The sequence below is a fragment of the Acinonyx jubatus genome, chromosome A1, assembly GCF_027475565.1.
Source record: "Acinonyx jubatus isolate Ajub_Pintada_27869175 chromosome A1, VMU_Ajub_asm_v1.0, whole genome shotgun sequence".
In the NCBI taxonomy this organism is placed as follows: domain Eukaryota; kingdom Metazoa; phylum Chordata; class Mammalia; order Carnivora; family Felidae; genus Acinonyx; species Acinonyx jubatus.
Genome location: NC_069380.1, coordinates 193,869,321 through 193,892,833, shown reverse-complemented (window position 1 = coordinate 193,892,833; position 23,513 = coordinate 193,869,321). Strand labels below are relative to the sequence as shown.

The window sequence follows — 23,513 nt, the reverse complement described above, 5'->3', positions numbered from 1 at the left end:
ATGCTCATTTTACAGCCCAGATGACTGAGGCCAGGGCTGGAAAGTTGACTGAGCAAGGCTTTGTAATGCATAAGACCAGGACGGGAAGGGATGCTTTTTGTCTAGACTCAGGCCCAAGCTCTTCCCTGAAGGAGGGAACCAGGCTGAACTGAACCCCCCTCCCCAGACCCCCACCCACGCTTGTCAGAGCCGGAAGCCACAGCTCTCAGTGGGGCAGGGGGAGGGGGGGCCCGGAAAGGGCGCCTGAGTGGGAGAATTCCCAGTAGGCCAGCTCAGCACTCACTCAGGCAGGGCCAGCAGCCACCGCATCTGGCTCTCCCACGCTCCCAGCGCTGCCCCCCTCCCAGGCTCCCCAGGCCCGGGGTGAGGAAGCAGCACACACAGCACAGGCATCGGCACAGTCATCTTGGATGTCAGGGCCTGAAGTGTCCTAAGAGTGCATCCATAGTACAGGCATGGACACGGAGGTCCAGAGAGTGGAGAAGACTTGCCTGAGGTTAGCTGAGAGAGAAAGGTCCTGGAATGCGGGACTCCTGACCCCCAGCTCGGTGTCCTTCCACTCTGCATGCACTGAGCAGGTAGATCCTCGTACCTGCAGCTGGGGAGCCAGAATTGGGGTACATTGGGAAAGGCCTCTTCCCCTCCTGGACACTCGACATAGTGGCTGGCTGGTTGGGCAGAAGAACCAAGGGGGGGGGGGGACTTTGGGCCACACTCCCACCCTAGATTCCTCGGGAATGATTTGAAAGACTGTCGCAATCTGTGATGCACTTAAAGGCCTCAATATGCTGTGTGCTGCCCTCGCTGGGCCAGACTATAGCCACCAAAGCCTGACAGGGTCCCTGGAGATAGGGCTTTGGGACCCTGCCTACCTCGCTCGGCCTCTCCCCGGCTCCAGCTGACCTCAGTCTCAGTGCCCCAGAAATCAAGAGTGTGCCCTGGTACACACGGATGGTTCGAGGATCGTCAGAACAATAGGGCCCTCAGAGGACACATATGTCCCCCTCACTGGACACACTGGGTCCCAGAGAAGGCCAAAACCTGCAGGAGGGCACATAGCAAGAACCGGGCAGAGTCTGACCCACAGGCTCTGCTGTCCCTCTTACCATTTATCCATACAGTAGAAATTAATTGAGCACCTACTATGGGCCCCACCCTCATAGGGCTCACAAGCAAACACCAAGGAAACCACAAATCAGTGATATCATATTGTGATCAGTGTGATGAAAAAGATGAAGAATAAGGGTGGGGGCTTTTGTCTAGGCAGATTGAGGTTTCTCTGGGAAAGAAATACTTCAACTGAAGCCTGAGGTTAAGAGGCCACACACAACACAAGAGTGGGAACAGTGTTCTAGGTAGAGGGAACAGCATATGCAAAAACTTGAAAGCCAAAAAGAACTTGGTGTGTTTGAAACAGAAAGAAAAGAATGGTTGAGACACAGAGGGGACATGGCAGGGTAGAGGCTGGAGAGGAAGCCAGTGGCCAGGCCTCAGGGTCTTGTGGGTTTTGTCTTGAGGGTCAGGAGGGCCAGTGCACGATTTTAAACAGGGACTGATAAGATCAGGTCACTGTAGTGCACTGTGAAGGATGGGCTAACAAACGCGACAGCAGGGGGCTAGTATGGAGGCTGTTGGAGTTGACTATGGACTGGCTGCCCTCCCTCCAGCACTGGATCGTAAGTAGAGACTATGGGAATGCACCCTATAGGGAGTTAGGACTTGTGGGCCCCAGTCCATGCTTAACCACTGACTCACGGAGTGACCTTCCTTTCCTTCCCTGGCTGCTGTATCTCCTTTGAACAAAGGGTCCGATGCGCTGCCCCTTCAGATGATTCTGCCCCTAGGCCTTGGGTTCTAGCATCCTTTCTGCTCCCTAAGTGGTGATGTACTGGAGGGCTGCCTTCCTTCCCCACAGGGAGCAGGAGGAGAATCAGGGAGTCTGGCAGGGGGTCAAGTTGGAGACCAGGCAGTCTGTGAGCCTTCCGGTAGTACCCCGCAGTGCCAGCAGGTGACGCCCCAGCCTCTGGAGGACGAGACGAAAGGTGCGGGAGGGGGAGGTGGGGAGAGGGGTGCAGAAGGAAAAGACTTGCCGCAGGAGCCCCAGCACCCACCCGTGAGCCTCACATCTGCCCCCTGGAGGTGGGCAGGGCAGGAACGGCCATCCCTGCTTTCACCTCAGAAATAGCTCAGGCTGGGTGGCTCGGTTGGTTCAGCGTCCAGCTTCTGCTCAGGTCATGATCTGAGGTTCAAGCCCCGCAGCAGGCTCTCTGCTGTCAGCACAGAGCCTGCTTCGGGTTCTCTGTCTCCCTCTCTCTCTGCCCCTCCCCTGCTTGCTCTCTGTCTCTCTCTCTCTCTCTCTCAAAAATAAAGTAAACATTTAAAAAAGAAAGAAAGAAACAGCTCAGACAGAGAGAGTTCCTCACCTAAGGTCACAGAGTGAGTCAAGGCCCTTGGGCTGCAGTCTGCGTAAGTCGAAAGCCAGGCCACCAGCCTCTCTTAAGCAATCCACTTCCAACCGAAAGCTCAGCCCAGAACCTTTCCTCTTCCACGGCCATAAACCTGTTTAGAAACCGAGTTATCACCAAGATCTTTATGAGGCCATGTCTCTGCGCCCCACCCCTGGAGGCTGTGGTCAGGTATGTGAGAGTAGCCCAGAGGGAAGAGGGGCCACCGGGGAGCCAGAGGCAAGGAAGGGTCCAATAAACAGCTGCTCCCAGAGATAAGGGGCTATCAGAGGAAGAGGCTGTGACGCGGTGGACGGGGGCTTCTCCGCACAGTCACAGTACCGTGCTGGATCACCGTCTGAGACAACAAGTTCCCAGTGGGCAGATGGGGACACTGAGGCCCAGGGAGGCAGGTGCTCAAGGTCACATGGCGAGTCGGAGGCTAAGGTGGGGCGGGACCTGCCATTTCAGATTCCCCGCCTGGGACTTTTGAACAAGGTTACAGTGTTCTCAGGAGGGGGAAGCAGGATTCACATCAGGGCTGGTCTCGGGTCTCTGGTTGGAGGGGTCCATCTAAAGGTGAGGGTAACGGGAGCACTGAGGCTTTTTTGCATGAGCCAGAGGAGGAAGAGGAAGCAGATATTTGTATAAGCAAAACCCCGGGTTTAAGAGAGAGACGCACACAGCGCACGACCTTCCCAGGCTGGAGAGGAAAGAAAAACTTCCAGAGAGGCAATGGACCTGCTATGCGGCCTCCGGGGAGTGACTTCACTTCTCTGAGCTCCAGCTGCTTCATCAAGGTGGGGGTAACAAGACCCTGCCTCACCCTACCTGAAATAATGCATGCAAATGACTTGGCCTCCTGCCTGGCACTGAGTGAAGGAGCGCGTTGGCTTTGTAAGGGTCTACCATGGTCAGCATGCAGCGAAGTCTATGTTGTCCCTGCTCTCCTACTCTCTTGGAGGGGGTGGTGCTTGGAGGATCAGCAGGGCTGGGCCGAGGACCCCTCGGGCACTCTGGGTGGGCAGCGAGAAAGGCCAGTGGGGTCCAGAGACCCAGCTCCCGGGCCCAGCCCCGTGCCTATGTGACCTTGCCTAGATACCTGGACCTCTCTGTGCTTCCTCATCCAGGAAATGGGGCCAGCCTGCTTTGCCCCGCCCTTCCCAACACCCAGGGTTCAGGAAAGAGCAGGCCCAGGGAAAGGTGGAAATAGAGGCCTACCCCCAGGATGTATCTGTGGAGTAGGAGGCCTACCCCAGCCTCCACCCTGGGAGAGGACAACCCTGAGGGGGTTCCCTTGAGGGGATCATGAAGCCGGTGGGATGACTCCCCCAGGCCTCAGGGCTCCCTGATCTTGATCTCTCCCGGATCAGGAAATAGGCCCCACTCTGCCCGAAAGGCCCTCATCTCTCAGCCACCGCCCAAGTCCTGGGCACCGTCTTCGTCATTTCTGGACCCCTGCCCGGCTTCCCTGCTGCTCTTACCAAGATGTAATTTCACCTTTATCTGTGATTATTTGATTCATACATGCTTCCCCCCCGCCCCACCAGACTATAAAACCCCAAGGGCAGGGCCTCACTACCATAATACATATTTGTCAAATGAATGAACACACGAGCAAATGAATTCCTGTATCTATTCCCGAGCTCTGATTTAGCATATTGTTGGAATTAGAGAGCACCCAGAAAGTACCAACCTTCCTGTCCCCCAGGATAGGCATGCTTTCTGCAGCGTCCGTGACCAGAGACCTCCAGCAGTCACTTGCATACCTCCTGTGATAATGAGCTCACTCTCTATTTCCTGACAGCCCATTTCCTAATGGATGGCCCTTCAGAGGGCACTCTATTATGGATGGGTTGAAACCTATGTCTGTCTATGCCTACAGCTTTCTCTCTCAGGTCCCAGGTCTGTCCTGCGCGGCTCCCCACACTCAGAACCTCAAGTCCCATTCCAGATTTTCTCCTCCTGCTGAGCAATCCCGGTTTTGTCAACTCAGAGAGGAGAACCCTGTCTTTTTGGGCCTCTTCTCCCTTCTTTGTATACTTGTCAATTTTTGACTGACCGCTTGAAAGAGTCAGAATTTCACCGACACGCCCCTTCCTGACCTGGGAAAGGGAGCCTTTCCCGCAGAGGCAACCATGGGCTCATTCCATGTCAGTGACAGGCAGCTCCCTTTCCCCACCGGCTTTCATTTTGTTGCATAAACTTGGGCATGGCCCCTTTCCTTGCTGGGCCTCACTGCTGCCACCTGCACAATGGAAAGTTCCTCTGATCAGGAAGGGGAGCTCCGTGCTTCCTGTCCTCGATTCTGTTATAGTACCCATTGGAACCCCAGATGGACAAGATTCTGACCAGCGCCAGCTTCACTGGCTGGGTCACCTGTACAGTCACCCAAGGCCCAGTGTTTAGAAGGGCCCCATGGGTGGTTAAATCCTCTCTGTCGCCATCTTGCAATTCTGAATAATTTTTGAGCAAGGGACCTCACGTTGTCATTTTGCACTGGACCCTGTAAATTATATTCAGATCCTGACATCTGTCTGGATGTAGCCTTGAAATGATGCTGACCCGCCCTGGCAAACTAATGCAGTGACCCAAGGGAGGGACAGGTTGATAAGACCCTGATTCTGTCCACCTTTTGGGGGCCACACGTCTCTGCACAGGTAGGGTGTCCCCAGGAAATGTTGGAGGATCAAACACCGTCGGGGGCTTCTGTGCAGCTCGTTGGCACCGAACCCCACCCCCCGTGGAAGGGGAACCCGTCTCCCCAAGACTTCCTTTCCCAGGGCCTTGTCCTTCATGAATCCTTCCCCAAATCTCTCAGCCTTGCTGCCCGTTCCGGGCTCCTCAGCTGTTTTACACACTCCCTCTTGGGTAGCTGTGAAATGTTTACCAGTCTTTCTTTAATCGGGGGAGGGACACGCATGAAGCGTTTAAAATACCAATGGGCCCCAGCTATAAGTGAACCAAAGCTTTTAGACCTTGATCACACAGGCCAACTGTTAAAAAAATCAACTGGAGAATTTTGCATCCAGACTGAGTGTTAGATAAGACTCAAGAATTTGTGTTAATTTTGTTAGATGTGTCTAATGGCATATTATGCAAGAAAGTGTCCATGTGTTTTAGAGATGCATGCGGAAGTATGTAGGGGTGAAATGACATGGTGTTTGAAGTTTGTTTTAAAATACTCTGGCAAAAAGAGGGGAGTCGATAAAATAACTGTTACAAAAACTTGATAATGGTTGAAGCTGAGTGATGGGTATATAGTGGCTCATTACAATTCCACTTGTGTGTATGTTTGAAACTTCTTAGTAAAATAAAGGGGGTGGGGGAGGGAAGCGCCTGCTGAGAGAATTGTGAAAAATTCCCCAGAATGTCCTCTTAAAGATGCCCCTCTTTAAGAACTTTCTCTGGAGAGTCAACTCAGGAAAACTCCCGGATTGTATGCAGACTCCTGTATGTGCATATGTGCATTTTCCCGGAAAAACCTCCACAGCTTGCTTCGGAGGCTCAGAGGGGTCGTGACCCCTCCCCCCCCCCCAACATTAAGGACCCGCTACCTTACAGAGGGAACCCTGTTTGAAGTCAGGTTGCCCCCTCACCTCAGGCTGATCACTGCGGAGTGAGCCACAGGCCCGATGTGGCTGTGTGACGCTGGCCTGGGGTTCCCCCCGCCGGCCCCTCGGATCCCTTTTCTCCACCTGTAAGATGGGGTCACGGGCGGTCCACGCGGCCCAGGGAGAAGGAAGTGTTCGGGCCGCCAGGCCGTCGGCCCCGCAGGAGCCCCACACCTAGCGATGCCTCGACGCTCGCCCGGGACACGTCCTCCGCGCCCCCGCCCCCTCCAGGCCCCGGCCCGTCCACCTCCCGCTTGGGGCAGCAATTTGTCTCCTTTTGAACCCCCCGCCCCCGACGGGTTTCCCCCTTTGATTCGCGGCGCGGAGGCTCCCCCCCGCTTTGAAATGCAAACCCGCCCGGGCTGGGGCCGCGGGCGCCCGGAGCTATAAAAGGCCTGGGTGGGGCGGGCGCGGCGGCAGGGCCCGCGAGTTCAGGTGAACAGTCTGCTCGTCGGGGCGGCCGGCAGCGGCGGCTCCAGGGCCCAGCATGCGCGCGGGGCCCCGCGGCCACCATGTACGTGGGCTATGTGCTGGACAAGGATTCTCCGGTCTACCCCGGCCCCGCCAGGCCCGCGAGCCTCGGCCTGGGCCCGCAAGCCTACGGCCCCCCGCCCGCGCCCCCTGGGCCCTCGCAGTACCCCGACTTTACCGGCTACTCTCACGTGGAGCCGGCCCCCGCACCCTCTGCGGCCTGGAGCGCGCCCTTCTCTGCGCCCAAGGACGACTGGGCCGCCGCCTATGGCCCAGGCCCTACGGCCCCCGCCGCCAGCCCAGCCCCGCTGGCATTCGGGCCCCCTCCGGACTTTAGCCCGGTGCCCGCGCCCCCTGGGCCTGGCCCAAGCCTCCTGGCGCAGCCCCTCGGCGGCCCGGGCGCACCGTCCTCGCCCGGAGCGCAAAGGCGGACGCCCTACGAGTGGATGCGGCGCAGCGTGGCGGCGGGAGGCGGCTGTGGCAGCGGTAAGGACCCCTCCTTCGCCCTGAGCCTTTGGAAGGTTCCCCTGGGCACCGGCAGGTGCTGGGACCAGGCCCAGTTGCCCCTGTCTCACCCCTGCCGTGGCCCCGCGTGGGTCCCCCCTTTGGGCCTCCCTGACCTCTCTGGTCGGGGGGGGTGCTGTTCTCTCAGCTTCCCCCCTTCAGAATCCCAGCCTGCCTGAGCCTTAGTTTAGGAAGCACAACCTGTCCTTCTGTATGGATAGGGAAACGGAGACCCTTAGAAGTGAAGAAGCTGGCCTTGTGGTTGCCTGGCAAGGCTGGAAATAGAACGCGGGTCCCCAGGTTTATGCCAGGGCTCTTTCAGCAACACTGGCCCTGGTGGTCATCCCTTTCTTCCACCCCCTATCCCAGCCCCAAGAGGAAGCTGCACACCATACCCAGAAGGGGCGGTGCACTGATTGTGTGAACACGGGCGGATCACCTTCCTTTCCAGGTCTCAGTGCCCCCATCAGTACAGTGGAGAGAGTGGCGGGTCATATCCTTTGGACTGAAAAAGAGCCCTTTTCGGTTGAATTGGTGTGGGGGTCCATACCTTGCCATCCCAGGGCCCTCCCTGAACTCTTGACCCTGGGGGAGGGGAAAGCAGGAGCAGTTGGGAAGGTGGCTACTGTTTGGCTCCTGAGACAGTGAACCTCCTGCCCCCAGGCAGGCCTCTCTGATCCACCCTCTTCAAAGGCAGAGGAGGGGGCAGGACAAAGGGCCAGCTTTAATGAGGGGCGGCCTGACCTCCTTTATAGGTCCCCCCTTTGTCATGTAACAGGCTGCCCCTTGGCTCAGTAGTGACTCCTGTTGGCCGGAAAGTGAACACGATACCCCATTGTCCCGACTGTGTCCGGCCTGTCCTGACAAAGGCCACCTGGCCTTAGGGGCGGGAAGTTGGCCTGCCCACCCTTTGATGTCCGACCCCTCCCCCCCTTCCTCCAGCTGGGAGGGAGCCTGGGACTTCCCCCACCTCCTCTCTCTCTTCACCCCCATGTCCCTACACACACACTCCTCACTCGCTGGGGCAGATGCTAGGGAGGTCTGGCTATAATTGTAGCACCTTCTTGGGAGGCCCAGGGACACAGAAGCTCCTATCAGCCTCCAGAGGCCTCAGAGGACTGGGGTGGATGCCCCAGCTCTGCCACTCATTTGTGTGACCTTGGCTAAATACTAACAGCTAACGTTTATGGAACACTTACTAACGGACCAGGCACTGCCTAAGACCTTGCGTGCATTAACCCATTTAATTCTTACAACATTATTGAAGGTACTGTCATCATCCCCATTTTTACGATGAAAAATCTATGACCTAGAGGGGTTAAACCCTTATGCAAGGACGTATAACCAGTAAATGGTGGGGCTGGGACTTGAACCCCGGCCGATTGACCACCACGCCTGTGTTCTAATCCTCTAAACAATAGCTTCTCTTAAATTAGTCATCTTTTCTGGGTCTCAGTTTTACCATCTGTGACATGATAGGGAAGGGTCTTGTACCTTTGTTTGATTTTAAAGGGGCCCTTTAGAAAAATCTGGTGGAAAATACAAATCTTCCCCCTAGAAAAAAAGTGTTGCCTAATTCAGCAGATAATCCGAGGGATTCTAGAAGCTCCAAAAAGATTTCTCTGTTGACCCTGGTTGAGAACCCTGCGTTAGATTGAATGAGAGGAGGTGTCTGGGGCCACTGACTCCCGGTTTTGTGTCCGTTCCCTGGAGAAAGAAGCCTGCTTTTCCTGCTTCTCTATTCTAGTTGTTGCTTCCTCCTGATCAGGCAGCTTTGGAGATGGATGGCGAGGTGGCAGCTGGGAGAGGTCCAGATGGAGGAGGAGTTCCTCAGGAGCAAGGACCTGGAGAGGGTGCGCCACTGGGGGTCAGAGGACAGGTGGGAGGCCTGGAGGAACTTTCAGGCTGTGTGACGTCAGGCAAATCGCCGCTCCTCTCTGGGCATAGGATCTTCGAGGGAACCCGGCCCCAGCCTCTGGTCTCAACCAGTCATTTGAAAACTGTTGTCCCCAGGCAGATAGGAGGCCCAGCTGTAAGTCTGCCCAAAGGCAAAACACCTTTCCCCTTTCACTCCCAGAAAGTAGAAAGAGAGGGCCAAGGGAGGTTTGCAGGCTCCCAAGGAGAGTGGCTGCCCCAGAAGCCAGGTTAGACTTATTCTGCTGAGGACACAGGATCGCCAGCTTTCTAGAAGCTAGAAGCTGCTGCCTGTCTGCCCAGGGACATCTGACCAGTGTTCCTGAGATGGGGCAGGATTGGAATGGGGTTACAGACCTATCCTGAGAGAGAGGCCAAGCCCCCCTCCCCCCCCCCCCCCACCTACTGTGGCCTCAGTTTCTTCTTCTGAGGCATGAAGACCCCAGGGCTCTGGCGTGCTGCCCGTGTAATGCTGCTATCTAGGATGGCAAAGGGAAAGTCAGCACCTGCCAGCACACCACCCCCCCCCCCCAACAAATGTTGCTGGCCACCTGGTCCTCTTGCCAGCCCCTTCTCTCCTGCACCTGAGCTTCTAGCACTCTAGAACATTTGAACTGGACAGTTGGGAGACCAAACAGGCAGTTGGGGAACTGAAGCCCAGGGACGGCAAACAATGTACTTGTTTCGCGCCAGTGGAGGCTGAGCTGGGATAGATGTTGGGGGAGTCTGTTACAATTTCTCCGATGGTTTCCCATTGGAAAATCTAGACTGCCTGAAGTCCACCAGACTGTAGAGCATCAGCACCTGGCCCCCGCCTGCCTCCCCAGCCTCGCCCCAGGCTACTTACTCTCTCCTTGGCCACCAAGCTCCAGACGCTCCAGCCTTCTTTTACTTTCCCACATGTGCCATGACCTGCCGCAGGTCTTGTGCATGTGCTGTTCCCTCTTCCTGAAAACTCCTTGGCCCTGACTCTTGGCAGGCCTAGCTCCTTCTCACCCTTTAGGTCTTAGCTTGATGGTCATCTCCTCAGAGAGGTCCTCCATGATTTCCCAGGGAAGGCTCCCCCTATATACACACTGATAATCTTCGCCATGTTTCATTCAGAGCACTAACCCTGCTATCAGTTTACCCACTTATGTGTGTGTGTGTGTGTGTGTGTGTGTGTGTGTATGTGTGTGTGTGTTGTCTGTTTCCCCACCCACCAAGGTAAATGCCCGTGAGGTCCAGAGCCACGTCCATTTGGCCCATCACTACATTCCAGATGCCATCTCAGTGCATGGCATTTAGTAGGGGCTCGATACATTTTGTTGAATGGATGAACAGGACAAGTGTGAGGAACAGTAAGACAGCTCTGAGAGAAGAGGGGGGGAGATGAGATCTGGGCTTTGACATGTTTCTGAGGTCCCAGCCCTGGAGATGGGCCCATGACTGTCCAGCTGATCGAGCTCTTGCCTGTGATGGAAGCCTGGTTGCTCCCCCTCTCCCTCCTGGGACGGTACTGCGGCCTCAGCCGAGGAGGTGGCTGAGATGAGACTGGGACTACCACCTTGGCTTTACCCTGAGGGACAGTGAGAACTGGAGAGAGGAGGCAGAGGCTGTTGGGCTCCATCCCATAATCAAAATATTAACCAATTCTGAGTGATTGCTGTCACTTGACTGGGACCAGGATAGGACAGGACTATAAGGGGTCCTATTTTGTGGTCTTCCCTGTTGGCATATATAAATACCAGCTTTGTCATTAAGAGGGTTATACATCACCCTCTGTCAAAGGCTCAGCATCTATTCCTTGGGAATCGACAATACTTCGCAGGTTAGTGGCCTTTGGGGTGGTTGATGTCCCACACAGGCCAGGGAGATGCTCGCGGGGATGATGAGGCTGTTGCAGCAGGGTTTAGGTCTTGGGCCAGCCCCTTCAGATTTCAGACAGAGAAACTGAGGCCCGGCGAGGGGATGAACCCTCCTCTCCCCACCACAATCCAGATCCCCTCTGTTGGCCCGTTGCCACAGCCACCAGCCTGGCCTCTCACCTTCACTCTCTCTCTGATACCCCAGCTGTCCTCACAGCCATTACCAGATGTACCTTTTCAAGGCACATCGCCTGATCCAGAGCATTCTGTGGCTCTCCACTGCCTTTGGAATGCCCGTCTCGTTGTATGTCATTTCATTGCTTTCAAATCCAGCCCCATTTCTGTGGCATTCAGAGCCCTCTTGAGAGGGCTGTTGAAGACACTCTCTCACTAGTTGGTCTAGATACAGAAATGCTTACTGGGGGTGGCTTTCGGCTGCGTTTGGGAGCCTCAGGCCTGGGACTGCATTTCTGTTAGAAGCTGCCGAGCCTCAGGCAAGTTAACTTGGATCGTCTCTCTGAACCTCAGTTTCTTCCACTATAACATTAGGATAATAATAGGATTGTACCTTGAAGCAATGGGGCCCATCGAGCCCAGCCCCTCTGCTTGGCACACAGTAGGTACTTAGTATATCAGTGCCTTTGACTGTCTCTGCCTGTCCTTAGCAGGTGCACGGAAACACACACCTCACACTCCCTGCCTCTCCAGTCCAGGTCCCTCAACCTAAATTACCCACCCTTCCTTCCTACATCTTCACTAGTTCAAACGCTGTGCCTTCGGGGCCACGGCCACCTCCTCTAGAAAGTCCTCCTTGGTTTCCTCCCCTCCAAGCACTACGTCAGGCCCTTGTTTTCACAGCATTTACCACTGTCTTCTTTACCCCTTCCATCTCCCTCAAGGACCTGTCAGAGTCAGCCCCGTCCTTCTCACCATGCCTTCCCGGAGGCAGGAGCTCGTGGTTGAGTCCTCCCTGTGCACCAGGCAGCGTCCCAAGAACTTTGCACGGGTTTTCTCACTTAAGCTTCGTAACGACCTTAAGAGGTGCGAGGATCTATTATTAGCCTCATTTTACAGATAAAGTTAATGAGGCTCAGAGAGGGTGAGGTACCTGCTTGAGCTCACATAGCTAGGATGCAAACAGCACGGGCTTCAAACCCAGACTCCACGGCCTAGGGAGTATCTACCAAAGAAAGCAACACACTCGGCAGCCCCAGACCCCTGCCCATGTGCGTCCCAGCCCGGGTGGGGAAAGGAGGCTGGTCAGGGAGGAGCTGGAAGACGCGGATGGGGGGAGGGTGGGCACAGCAGGGGCCAGGCTGTTTAAAACTGGTTCTCTAGGCAGAAGCTGGATTTGACACCTCGTCTCTCAGATGTAGCTGGGAAGGGGAATGACCCAGTTAGAAGGTGGCAGAAGGCTTTTTTCGGTTGGGTGTTCCCCCCCCCCCCCCCCCCGCTTTGGCAGATATTGCTGCCGAGAGCTCAGGGAATCATTCTGAAGGTCTAAAACAGCTTTGTTAGCAGTAAGGTCTGGCTTGTCAGGAGGAAGTTATCTTCGTGCGCTGGCCCTCCGGTTTCTGTTCTGGAGCTCCTGGGATTTGGAAACAACGTTTGCGTCTGAAGTCAACGTGGGTTAACTTGTTGAACCCTCCCCATGCCACACTTCAGCCCTCAAGCTTGTAGGGGTGCACAGGGAGGGGGCAGACATTAGTGGAAGCCGAGATTGACCCTTCAAGTTCAACACCTTCCCGTGACTTCCCGTTGCTCTTGAAACCAAATTCAAACCCCTCACCCCAGGGCTCAGAGCTCTGCTGGTCTCTCCAGCCTCACCATGTGCCTCTCCCATTCGTTCATTTATTCGTTCAGGCAGGCAGACTGGGGACTCTGGCCAGGAAGGCAGACTGGGGGCTCTCGGGAGCTGGCGTTGTCTGCCCCTTGCTCTGCTACTCTCTGCCATGGGCCTTTGCACATGCTGTTCTCTCTTCCTGGCACATTCCTCTCGTCTTTGATATAGAAACCTCCTCAGCCTTCAGGTCTTGATTGAAATGTCACCTCCTCCAGGAGACCCCCCAAAATAATTAAAGGAGGTCCCCCCCCACCCTCCACCCCTGCAACTTGTTCTGGCTCTCAGCTCTATGCTTACTTCATGCTAATCCCAGTTTGTACTTATTTTGTTTGTTTGTTTTTAGTCTGCCCCCCTCCCATGAAAGAGGGGAAGGAATGGTTTAACAAATCAATCCTGATCATCTACCATAGTAATAACGACATGAAATAGTACCTAGTAAGTACTCGGCACGTGCTTAGCGTTTCCTCAAATGCAGGTATTTCTGACCCCAGAACTGCACATTTCTGCATTAGATTAGTGGCTTTGACTAAGGCTCTGGGAGCAGGGGAGCTAGACAGAAGGACTGAGGTTGAGCTGACCAGCTGATGGGTTGGCTGTGGGGGCCGGAAGTGCCTCTTGGGCTTTTGGCCTGAGTATCTGGAGGGTGGTAGCCATTTACCGAGATGAAGGAGACCAAGGAGCAGATTTGTGTTGCATATTCAGCAAAGACCCATCAGGTACTCACTGTGTGTCAGGCACCATTGTGGGGCTGTGGGAGCAAGACGGCATCGTCCCTACCCTCACGGAGCGGACCGGGGGAGCAAGGCGCTGGGGGGAGGGGGCTTGCAAAGGTCACCCCGTGATCTAGGAAAGGGCTGGAGCCTAGAGCCCCTCCCTGCATCGCACCCAGAATGTGTGACCTCAGGACCCAGGCCTGCAGACAGTCGGGCAGGAAGTTGACTTCCAGGGTGACTCTGGTAGGGCAAGGCTGAAAGGGGCACCAGGAAACAGCTCAGAGAGTCCTCAAGCTGTTCAGGCCTGGGGGAAGACACGGAGGGACACAGTTGCTGTTTGCCAGTCGTAGAAGGGCTGTTCTGGGTCAAGGGCCCCCCACCCTTATTTTTTGGCACCCCTGTGGAAAAACCGAGGGAAAATATAAGTAGGTGGTGGATGTAAGAACAGGCTGCTTTGCAGATAGTATAAGCACACTCCGCTTGGGATGCGACACAGCTATGGGCATCTGGCCGGAGGGAGGGTTTTGGTCTAGGAGGGCTGTCCAGTTGAACTTTCTGTGATCGCGGAAGTGCTGGGTATCTCTTCTGTCCAGTCTGCTAACAAACCACTAGTTAATTAATTCGTGCCCTCAGTTTACAGGTGTATTCCTGGGATCCAGAGAGGTTCGGTGACTTGCCTGGGCTCACGTCGCTGGCCTGTGGCCAGGCTGGGGTGGAACAGACAGGTCTCCCCGACCCTGAACTTTTCTGTCTTCCTCACTGCCTCCCACAGCCAGGCCAGGCCGTGTGCCTCCACGGAGAAGACATGGCAGGGGACGATGCCAGGGTGGCCTGGGAGGAGAGGGTGCAGTGCCAGCTGAGTGCTGTGGCTGGGAAGGAGGGCGACAGTGGGGAGGAGAAGCTGGCCTAAGGCTGCAGGACCTCCCCACGCCCCTCCCCCCCCCCATGCCAGCCTCACCCCTGCTCCAGAGCTTAAATGAGGAACCGTGATGGAGCAGCCTGGGCCTGGCCACACAGCCGGAACAAGGACCCAATCAGGGCGCAGTAGACACCCTCAGGGCCCAGAAAGGGACATCCATTCATCATGACACCGGCCAGGTCAGGGCTGCCACAGCAGAGGTCCCACCCCTGCTGGTGGGATGGAGAATCAAGCCCAAGCCGAACATCCATACGCAGCGGCCGGGCCGGATCTCCCCGCTCGCAGGCCAGTGTGTTCCTTGCTCTGCAGCTCCCCATCGGGCCGCATTCCTCTGTCTCCCTAGGGACCCTTCCCGCATCCGCTTCCGCAAATAGCTCAGCTCTCCTTGACATCCCCTTAGCTCTTTGCCCTTTACCAACTGCTTTCCCGTCCAAAGCCCGAAGAAGTTCAGTCACTTGTCAAGTCCTTCGGCCTGGGCCCAAGCCCTTAGAGGAGGGCTCAGAGCTGCAGAGAACTTCAGAATCTATAGGCCCTCAGCGCTGATCTTCTTCTGATGCACCGGAGAAACTGAGGCCTGGAGAGGAGAAGGGACTTATTCAAGACCACACAGATGGCACAGAATTGGGGCCAGGAAACACTGACTTCAGCTAGTGGTGCAGAATAGCGTCCGTGGGCTGCCAGAGACGGCAGGGAGAGCAGGATGCCGTGGATCGGGGCTGGAGTATTTTTAACAGGCCTACCTGCGTACATGTGTGCATACTGCGTGTGTGTTTGTGTGTTGGGGGGGGGGGATTGTGATGCACAGTCAGGATGGGGCTGGACCACACAGGGAGGGGGCATGGAGGGTTGAGGCTGGGTCGGTGTTCCAGGCCCTGAGGGCCAGAACTGGCAGTGGCTTCCCCAGGGCCACAAACCTAGCAGGAAGAGGACAAAGGAAGTGCTGACCCAGGGGCCATTCGATTTTCTTGGAGCCACCCACCCCGCCCTGGGGACAGAGGCTGAACTCTGTCCTCGCCTGGCCCAGGCTGGGTGGGAAGGCCCCACCGCAGGCCGCTGTGGCTCCTGTCCCCTATCCTCCAGCTGGGCAAGCCTGGTATCTAGGCTCTCAGACAGGGGAATCGGTCTCAGAATTCTTTCGGCAAAAATAACAAACACAACCAGAGAATCAACAAACATTGGGAGCCTCATGTTTCCAAGTTGGAGAGGACCTTATAAATAAACAGTCTCATCCAGCACATCCCCCATTGCCCAGATCCATTTCCCAGCCTTTCTGCCACATGGCTTATCGTGCCACTGTTGGAAATCAGCAAGGTCTGCCCATCCTTGCGCACCTACTAAGTGCCAGGTACTGCGCTAGGCGTCCTCCATTTATGTCAAGTGATCCGCTGTGCCCCCCGGTGGTTGGAGATAATTATGGGAGACCTCACCCTGTGTGAGAGGTTCTGGTGCTCTTTCTGAGGCTCGACAGACCTGGGTTGAAATCCCACCTGCCAGATGTGTGGACCTCTCTGAGCCCCAGTTTGCTTATCTGTACGTAGGGATAACAGCAGCCCGGTTTCATAAATTGTTGAGAGATGTGTGTGAGCACCTCACACGTGGACATGTTGGCCATTATTAGAATGTTAGTTGCCTGCATTGTATAGATACAGACCATGATGCTCAGAAAGCTGAGGTGACTGGTCCTAGATCACCCAGCCAGTGAGAAGCTGTACTGCACAATCCCAGAGGTCTGCTTGCTCAGACCACCTCATGCCTGGGGCACCTGAGAGCTGGTCACACATCAAATCCCTGAGTCCCATTTTAGCCCCACTGAATCTGAATTTCTGGCCTAGAATCTGTGCTTTTAAAGAGCTTCCCAGGACCTCCAGTGTGCATGCTTTCGGAGATGGGGACTTTGCTATCTCCACAGCCGCCCAGTGCACACGGATGGGCCATTCCTCGTGTCCCAAAGCCTGAGCAAAGAGAAAGCCTCTCATTTGGGTGAGTTATCCAAGGATCTTCCCTGGTGTGCTCACCAGTGAAGAGCTGGAGGGGGCTCCCCACCCCCCCTCCCACCCACTCGCACTGGCATCTGGCCCGGAGGGTTATTCATTAGGTGGCTGGGAGCAGCTGGCCTCCGTCAGACACCTGTTGCAGGAGCCCGGACTTCCCTCTCAGCCCCAGCATCCCAGAGGCCTGTAAATCATTCATCCCAGGGCCCTCTCCCTGCCTGCTGCTCTCACACACCTCCCTGCCCCCTCCCTCCTAGGCTTCTGGGTGGCACAGGTGCTCATAGGAGGGGGAAGGGAGGGTGGCTTGGGGCAGTCAAGAGTTCTGGCCTAGAGCTGGGACTGGAGCCCAGGGCTCCTGACTGTCATTAAAAATACAAATTCATATCGCACATGGTAAAAAAAAAAAAAAGAGAGAGAGAAAGAGAAAAGAGAAAGGAAGGAGGAAAGGAAGGAAGGAAGGAAGGAAAGAAGGAAGGAAGGGAGGGAGGAAGGAAAATAACAAATGAGGGGAGCCTGGGTGGCTCAGTCAGTTAAGCGTCCAACTTCGGCTCAGGTCATGGTCTTGTGGTTCGTGGGTTCGGGCCCCATTCCGGGCTCTGTGCTGACAGCTCAGAGCCTGGAACCTGTTTCAGATTCTGTGTTTCCCTCTCTCTCTCTGCCCCTCCCCCACTCGTTTTCTTTCTCTCCCTCTCTCTCTCTCTCTCCCTTTCTCAAAAATAAACATAAGAGAGAGAGGAAGGAAGGAAATAAAGGAGAGACAGGAAGGAAATAAAGGAAAGAAAGAAAGAAAGAAAGAAAGAAAGAAAGAAAGAAAGAAAATGAAAAAGAAGGAAGGAAGGGATGGAGGGAAAGAAAGAGAAAAAAGAAAGAAGAGAAAGAAGGAAGGAAGGGAAGAAAGAAAGAAGCAAGAAAAAGAAAGAAGGAAAGAAAGAAAAAAAGGAAAGAAAAGAAAGGAAAAAGAAAAGAGAATCCTCTCAAAGACTCTTAACATTCTCACCTTCCTGAGGCCCCACAGCTTCTAGCTCCCTCTCCAGAGGCAGCCCCTGTTATTGGCTTGTATATTCTTTTAGAAAGAATTCTATGGGTACACATACATGTGTGAGTGTGTATGTATGTGTGTGTGTGTCTCCCCACTTTTATACAAAAAAACAGTAACATGCCATTCACGGTATTTTGTCTTTTTTTTCTCAACATACCTTAGAAATCACTCCATATTAGTATGTAGGGACCTTTATAGTTTCTTTCTTTTTTTTTTTTCTTACCATTTTATTTATTTTTGAGACACAGAGAGAGACAGAGCATGAGCAGGGGAGGAGCAGAGAGAGAGGGAAACACAGAACTCGAAGCAGGCTCCAGGCTCTAAGCTGTCAGCACAGAACCCGATGCGGGGCTCGAACTCACAGACCGCGAGATCACGACCTGAGCCGAAGTCAGACGCTCAGCCACCTGAGCCCCCCAGACACCCCAGTATAGTGTTCCTCTTCGTGGACGTACCATCTCTTATTTAGCAAGTTCCCTACGTATAGACATGTACAGTTTTTACTCTTGTGCCTTTCAAAACAGCCATAGCTTTGGGCACTTTTTCTGTGAGATCAATTCCAGGAATTGGGATTAATGGCTTGAAGGGTGCGTGTTAAATGAGGCTAGATAGTACCAAGTTGGGCTCCAAGGAGAATGTTCCAGTTATTACTCCGTGGACAGCATATGGGATCTGTTGGTTCCCGGACCACAGTGTGATACCAAATGTTTTGTTCTTCGGCAGAGCCATTTTCTTAGCAGTAAAATGGTGTGCTTTGAGAGCTTCACCAGATAGAGGTTGGCCAGTGGTTCCTGAGCCTACCAGCCCCATCTCCTGGGCCCAGACAGGAGGCGACAGGGTCTGGGGGCTGGGTCTGCCCTGGCAGGAACAGCAAGAGATAACGCGGCTAGAGCCCTATCTCCTATCTGGTACCCCCCTCCTCAAATCTGGGATGAGTCAAGCTACGGTTTGGGTGGCCAGAGCCCAGGGTTTATACCACTACCAGGCAGGATGGCCCTCGGCAAAGATGCCCCCCTTCTGAGCCCCAGTTTCTCCCCCATTACGAAACTGGGTGTGATGGATCCCCACTTCCTCATCAGAAAAAATGGGAAGGAGCCCTGGGTGCCTGAGGAAAAGGGTGTCTTTGTAAGCGCTGCTTGTAATCTCAGGCTGTTTGGGTGGGAAGGGAGCCTTACAGCCCCACTTCAGGCTGTGAGTGTTCTGGGAATTTTCAAGGGCCCACCCAGCCTGTGGACCATCCAGCCCCAGCCCAGGGCTCTCGGGGGCCTGCCCTCACCATGATCTGGCCCCTCCCTTCCCAGAAGTACAAGTATAACAGTGGTCTGCTCTTTGAGCGTCTCCTGCCCAGGATTAGGGGGCCTCTTGGGGGGCTCTGTGGACCCTAAGCCTGACGGGGTGGGGAGTTGTGCCAGGAGCAAGGAGTGGGACTCTAGACCAGATGACATGGCCTTGGGCAAGTCCACACTTGCAGGGGGCTTCAGTGACCCCGACTGTCCAGGGACGTTGAACTAGAAGGACTCACGAGGTCTCTATTATTTGGACCTCCAGCAGTTGTATAACCTGCTGGAACCCTCAGTCTCTTCATCCGTAAAATGGGAGGAGACTAAACCGAGCCCTTCTGGCGTTAGCCCAGCGAAGATGCAGAGCTCTGTTGGGCTCTGGGGGTGGTGGCATTAGGCAGAACTGTTTTTGAGTTGGCGTTGAATTTTCTAGGCCAAGGAAGGGCCCATCTGGAGCCAAGGCCTCAGCAGCCACTCCCTTGTCCCTTTCCTGGGCCAGACCTGGCCGAGGGCCGAAGTTGTCCCGTGCTACATCAGGCGGTGGGCTGAGGTCAGTGGATGTGGAAGCGTCCAGCACGGTTCTGCTGCTCTGGCAGGAAACCCAAGGAAAAAAGCCCAGAAACATCTGCTGTCTCCCATTTTCCGCAAAACCATTTGGCTCTTGGGGAGCCCGGTGGCCGTCCTGCCAAGCTGCGTGGGCTTAGTAGTGGGGCGGGAGCTAGAAGAGGGGTGGGTGGTTAGCACAGGGATGCTGAGGGACAGGCAAAGCCAGAGCTGTGACCCCGGGGTGGGGGGGGGAAGGCCAGGCTGTGTGGGGGTAACTGGGTAAGGTGGAGCGGGGTCGATGGTGATTCCAAGACCCGCCATACCCTGGTGGGACACACGTGTGGGCCTGAAAGTGCTTGCGTGTGCCTCCTATTTATAGCCAAGTTCTCAGCTTCTTACGAAGGAAGCTGGTGTTTAGTCAGGCCCCCGCACCAGCCCAGGCCAAGCATGACTCTTAATATTCTCTCCAGACAGACCTCTGATCCCAGCCCCAAAGAGAGCCCTGACATTAACCCCAGTCGGTCCTCAAGTCCAGCTCTTGGCCCCAGGCTGAGCCCTGTAGAGAAGCCAAGCCACATCCTTCTCTCTCCTGGGTTACTGCGGGACTATCTGTGCTTCCCCCATCCTCTTGCCAATCTGTCTTCCATGCAGCAGCCAAAGTCATATTGAAACCTACATCAGACTTCCTGTCTCCTGGGCTCAGAACCCTGCAATGGCTCCCATCCCAGACAGAGTAAAACCCAGAGTCCTTTTCACGGCCTGTAAGGTTCTGGATAGCCTGCCCCTCTGTCCTGGCTCACTGCACTCTGGCTATGCCAGCCTCCTCACTGTTCCTCACACATGTCAGATGTCAGCCATGCGCCCACCACGGGGCCTTTGCACTTGCTGTTCCCTGCACCTGGAACCCTCTTCCCCAGACACCTGCATGGCTATTTCCCTCGCCTACTTTAGATCTTTGCTTAAATTCCCCTTCTCAGTGAGACCTTCATGGACTACTCTATTTAAAATCACATACTCTCTCCTCCCCAAATTCCCAGTCCTCTCTTCCTGCCTTCTTTTTCTCTGGAATACCTATCAATTAACATATCATATACGTAGTATTAACATATCAAATTATTTTGGTCTAGCTCCCTCCACTAGAACCTAATTTCACTGTGAGAAGGGATTTTTTTTTTTTTTTTAGTTTTGCTTACTGGTATACCCTAGTGGTTGGCCCACAGCAGGAGCTCAGTAAATATTTGTAGCCTGAGCCTGAGTCACTGCTCTGTGCCCACAGAAGAAGCGGCAGGGTGGATGGCTCTGGGCAGACCAACCCCAGCTTGGGACTTGGTGTCTAGGGCCAGGGCCTTTTGAGGTATGTGACAGGTCCTCAGGGCCACCAGCTGTCTCAGTGCTCTCTGTTTGGTCTCGGGGCCAGCAGCCGCCAGGGGTCTGACAGAAATTGAGGAGCGCCCACCCCAGGACAGTGCGGCAAGCTTCTGCCTCTACCTGTGGTCGCTCTTCCCCACTCTCTTCTCATGCGCTGGAAAGAGGGGCAGCTGACTCGTCATTAGTCTCCATCTGGCCTGGCCTGCCAGGTGACCCTCCATGTCGCCGGTGTGAGTGCCTGTTGTCTCAGGATCCTGAATCAGAACCACCAGAGGGGCTTGCTAAAAATGCAGACTCTATCGCCAGGCTTTCCAGTTCACAGGGTCAGGGATGGCCGGGAAGCTGTGTTTTCCACAAGCTCCCCAAGTGTCCATTGCACAGCAGCATCTGGAAACCGCTGGGTTAGAGCTGGTGGAGCTGGCGATCACAGTAGGGTCAGAGGAGCCGGACTGAAACCCCAGCTCCACCAGCAGCTTGCTGTGTAACCAACCTTGAGTGAGTTGCTTCTCTTCTCTGAGCCTCAGTGCCTCCCCAAATGGGCATGAGAGCAGTGCCTGCCTCTCAGGTTGGGGGTCTCCAAGCCTGACGCTGGGGGAGTAATTGTTACCCCAGGCCTCGGTGTGTGTCCCTCCCCACCTCAGGGTTCTCCCTTGGGGGCCTGGATTTCTCCCTTCACGGGGCCCTGCCTGGGCCTTTTACAGGCCCCACCCCCCCACTCACCATGTCTCCTGGCCCCTCTGCTTCTCAGGTAAGACCCGGACCAAGGACAAGTACCGCGTGGTCTACACCGACCACCAGCGCCTGGAGCTGGAAAAGGAGTTCCACTATAGCCGTTACATCACCATCCGGCGGAAGTCAGAGCTGGCCGCCAATCTGGGGCTCACTGAACGGCAGGTGTGTGGGTACCCCCACCTTAACCATGGGAGCAGTACTGGGAGTCTGGCCTCCAGGCTGTCAGGCAGATTACGGACTCAGTCAAGGGAGAACAGAGAGGTTGAGTCTCTGGCCATAGTCACACAGCATAGCAGAAACCCAAACCCCACTATCCCTGACCCCCAACGGGGGGGATAGGGGATCTGCTTAGCTATAGGCTACAGCAGGCTATGATGATTCTTGTTTAAGTCCCAGGGAGCGCAAGGAAGTCTTCCTGGAGGAGGGGTGTTAGAGCATGGCCTTAGAAAATGGGGACAGAGGAGGTTACAGAGAAAGTTGTCTTTAGGGTTGCAGGTTGTAGACGGGGAGGATGTATTCAGCGTCCATGAATAGTCTGGGTGGTGGTGCAGGAGGGAGGCCCGAAGCCCCCTGTGGAGGAATAAGAGCCCAGCTATCCTCCCTCTTCCTCTCGCTCTGCCTTTTGGTCTCCCCCCCCCCCGCCCCCCCCAACCTAGCCCATCTCTGCTCTCTGATACCACAGGTGAAAATCTGGTTCCAAAACCGGCGGGCAAAGGAGCGCAAAGTGAACAAAAAGAAGCAGCAGCAGCAGCAGCCCCCACCGCCAGCCCACGAAGTGGCCCCCACCGCAGCTGGGCCGTCCCTGGGGGGCCTGGGCCCCAGCTCTGCCAGCCTCTTGGGTGCCTCCTCCCCAATGCCTGTTAAGGAGGAGTATCTGCCATAGCCCCCTGCCCCCGCCCCGCGGGCTGGGGGCCTGGGGACTCCGACGCTGGGCATGTGGCTCCCGTTAAGGCCTAGGAGGCTCGGTCTGAGTCCCAGCCCTGCCACTGACCTTCTAGGTAACCTTGGACAAGTTGCCCACCCAGCCCTTGCATCCCCTTGGCCCATCTGTGCGGTGAGCCTGTGGGAGAAGGACCTTTCCAGCTCCTGTGTTCTAGGCCTCAGGGGGGTAAAAGAACCCAGGGTAGGAGGTCTCAATCCCCAGAGGGCTAGGTGAGGGGCCATAAGTCCCTAGGTCCCACCTCCCCTTCCATAGGTTCAAGGGTGGGAGGCCTCTGGAGGGAGTGCACTGACTCTGGAGAAAGGGGGCAGAGCTGAGAGAAGATGGAAAGCTTGCAGCCCGGGAACCGAGGGGGAGGGATGCGGTCAGCTCACACCTGCCTCTTCCTGCAGCCTCCCCTCCGGCTGCCCCCCACCGCAAATTGCCCTGACCCCTGTCCAGGCTGGATGCAAAGCGCAAAGCCCACAAGACAGGTCATCAGAGCAAGAGGCTCTGATGACCGACCCCTCTGGACCACAGAGCCATATCCCCCCGCGAGCATTCTCAGTGGGGCCTCCAGATGGGGGGAGCCAGGGGGACCCAGAGGGGCAGCGTCCACCTGCCTAGTTTCTGTCACCCCACTAGGCTGTCCCTTAGGGCCCAGGCCCCAGGGAGTCCCCGGGGGACTTCCTCGGGACCAAGCGGAGCTCACAGCTGGGCAAGCGTTGTACATAGAGTGGAACCTCTTGGATGCAGCTTCAAGAATAAATTTTTTTTCTCTTTAAAAAGAAGTATAAAAATCATTGTACACAGCATTAAAGGAAGAGGCTGAAGAAGCATAAACCGTCCTCACCTTTCCCTAACAATTGCGCGGTCCCCTCCAGTCTCTGTAGGCGTGTAACAAGGTCACCTTTAAAATGTGTTTGAAAGATCAAAAGAGGACATTGTTAGAGTAAGTCCATGAGACTATGTAAAATTTTAAGTGCATTTTATAAGCAGAATCATCAGACCCAATATATCAGTTTTGTTTTTTTTTTATTACTCAAGTATTTTCAGCTCACATTTTTCTTTCAACAGATGATATTTATTGGGAGCCCCCATGTGCCAGGCCTGGCTGAGCCCACAAAAGTTCCTTGGCCCATGAAAGTTCCCAGTCGGAGCTATGCCCTGGGCATCAAAGGAACAGAGCATCCGGGGAGCCCAGAGTGGGCTCCCAGCTTATAGCAGAAGGTCTGGGAGGCTTCCTGGAGGAGGTGATGTTTGGATTGAGGCCTAAAGGTCTAGTAGGTGCTGTCAGACCAAAAAAAGACCAACATACTCATAAAAAAGAGTACTAACAATGTGAACTTAAAATATAATTTTTTTAAAC

The 23,513-nt window shown here is 55.1% G+C and overlaps 1 protein-coding gene across 1 annotated transcript; it reads left to right on the top strand.

Annotated features, from left to right (window-relative positions):
* The first annotated feature begins 6,467 nt into the window (after nt 1–6,467).
* CDX1 (caudal type homeobox 1) lies at nt 6,468–22,944 on the top strand. The gene is made up of 3 exons (XM_027077078.2): nt 6,468–7,015; nt 21,242–21,387; nt 21,908–22,944. The coding sequence occupies exons 1-3, from the start codon at nt 6,571–6,573 to the stop codon at nt 22,106–22,108; spliced, it is 792 nt and encodes a 263-aa protein (XP_026932879.1). The 5' UTR covers nt 6,468–6,570; the 3' UTR covers nt 22,109–22,944.
* The last annotated feature ends 569 nt before the right edge of the window (nt 22,945–23,513 follow it).

Bases quoted from the DNA above. Each gene is read 5' to 3' on its own strand.
- CDX1 (XM_027077078.2), top strand. From the start codon at position 6,571: ATGTACGTGGGCTATGTGCTGGACAAGGATTCTCCGGTCTACCCCGGC. The intron at 7,016-21,241 runs GTAAGGACCCCT...TCTGCTTCTCAG, and splicing joins GGGAGGCGGCTGTGGCAGCG to GTAAGACCCGGACCAAGGAC. The intron at 21,388-21,907 runs GTGTGTGGGTAC...CTGATACCACAG, and splicing joins TGGGGCTCACTGAACGGCAG to GTGAAAATCTGGTTCCAAAA.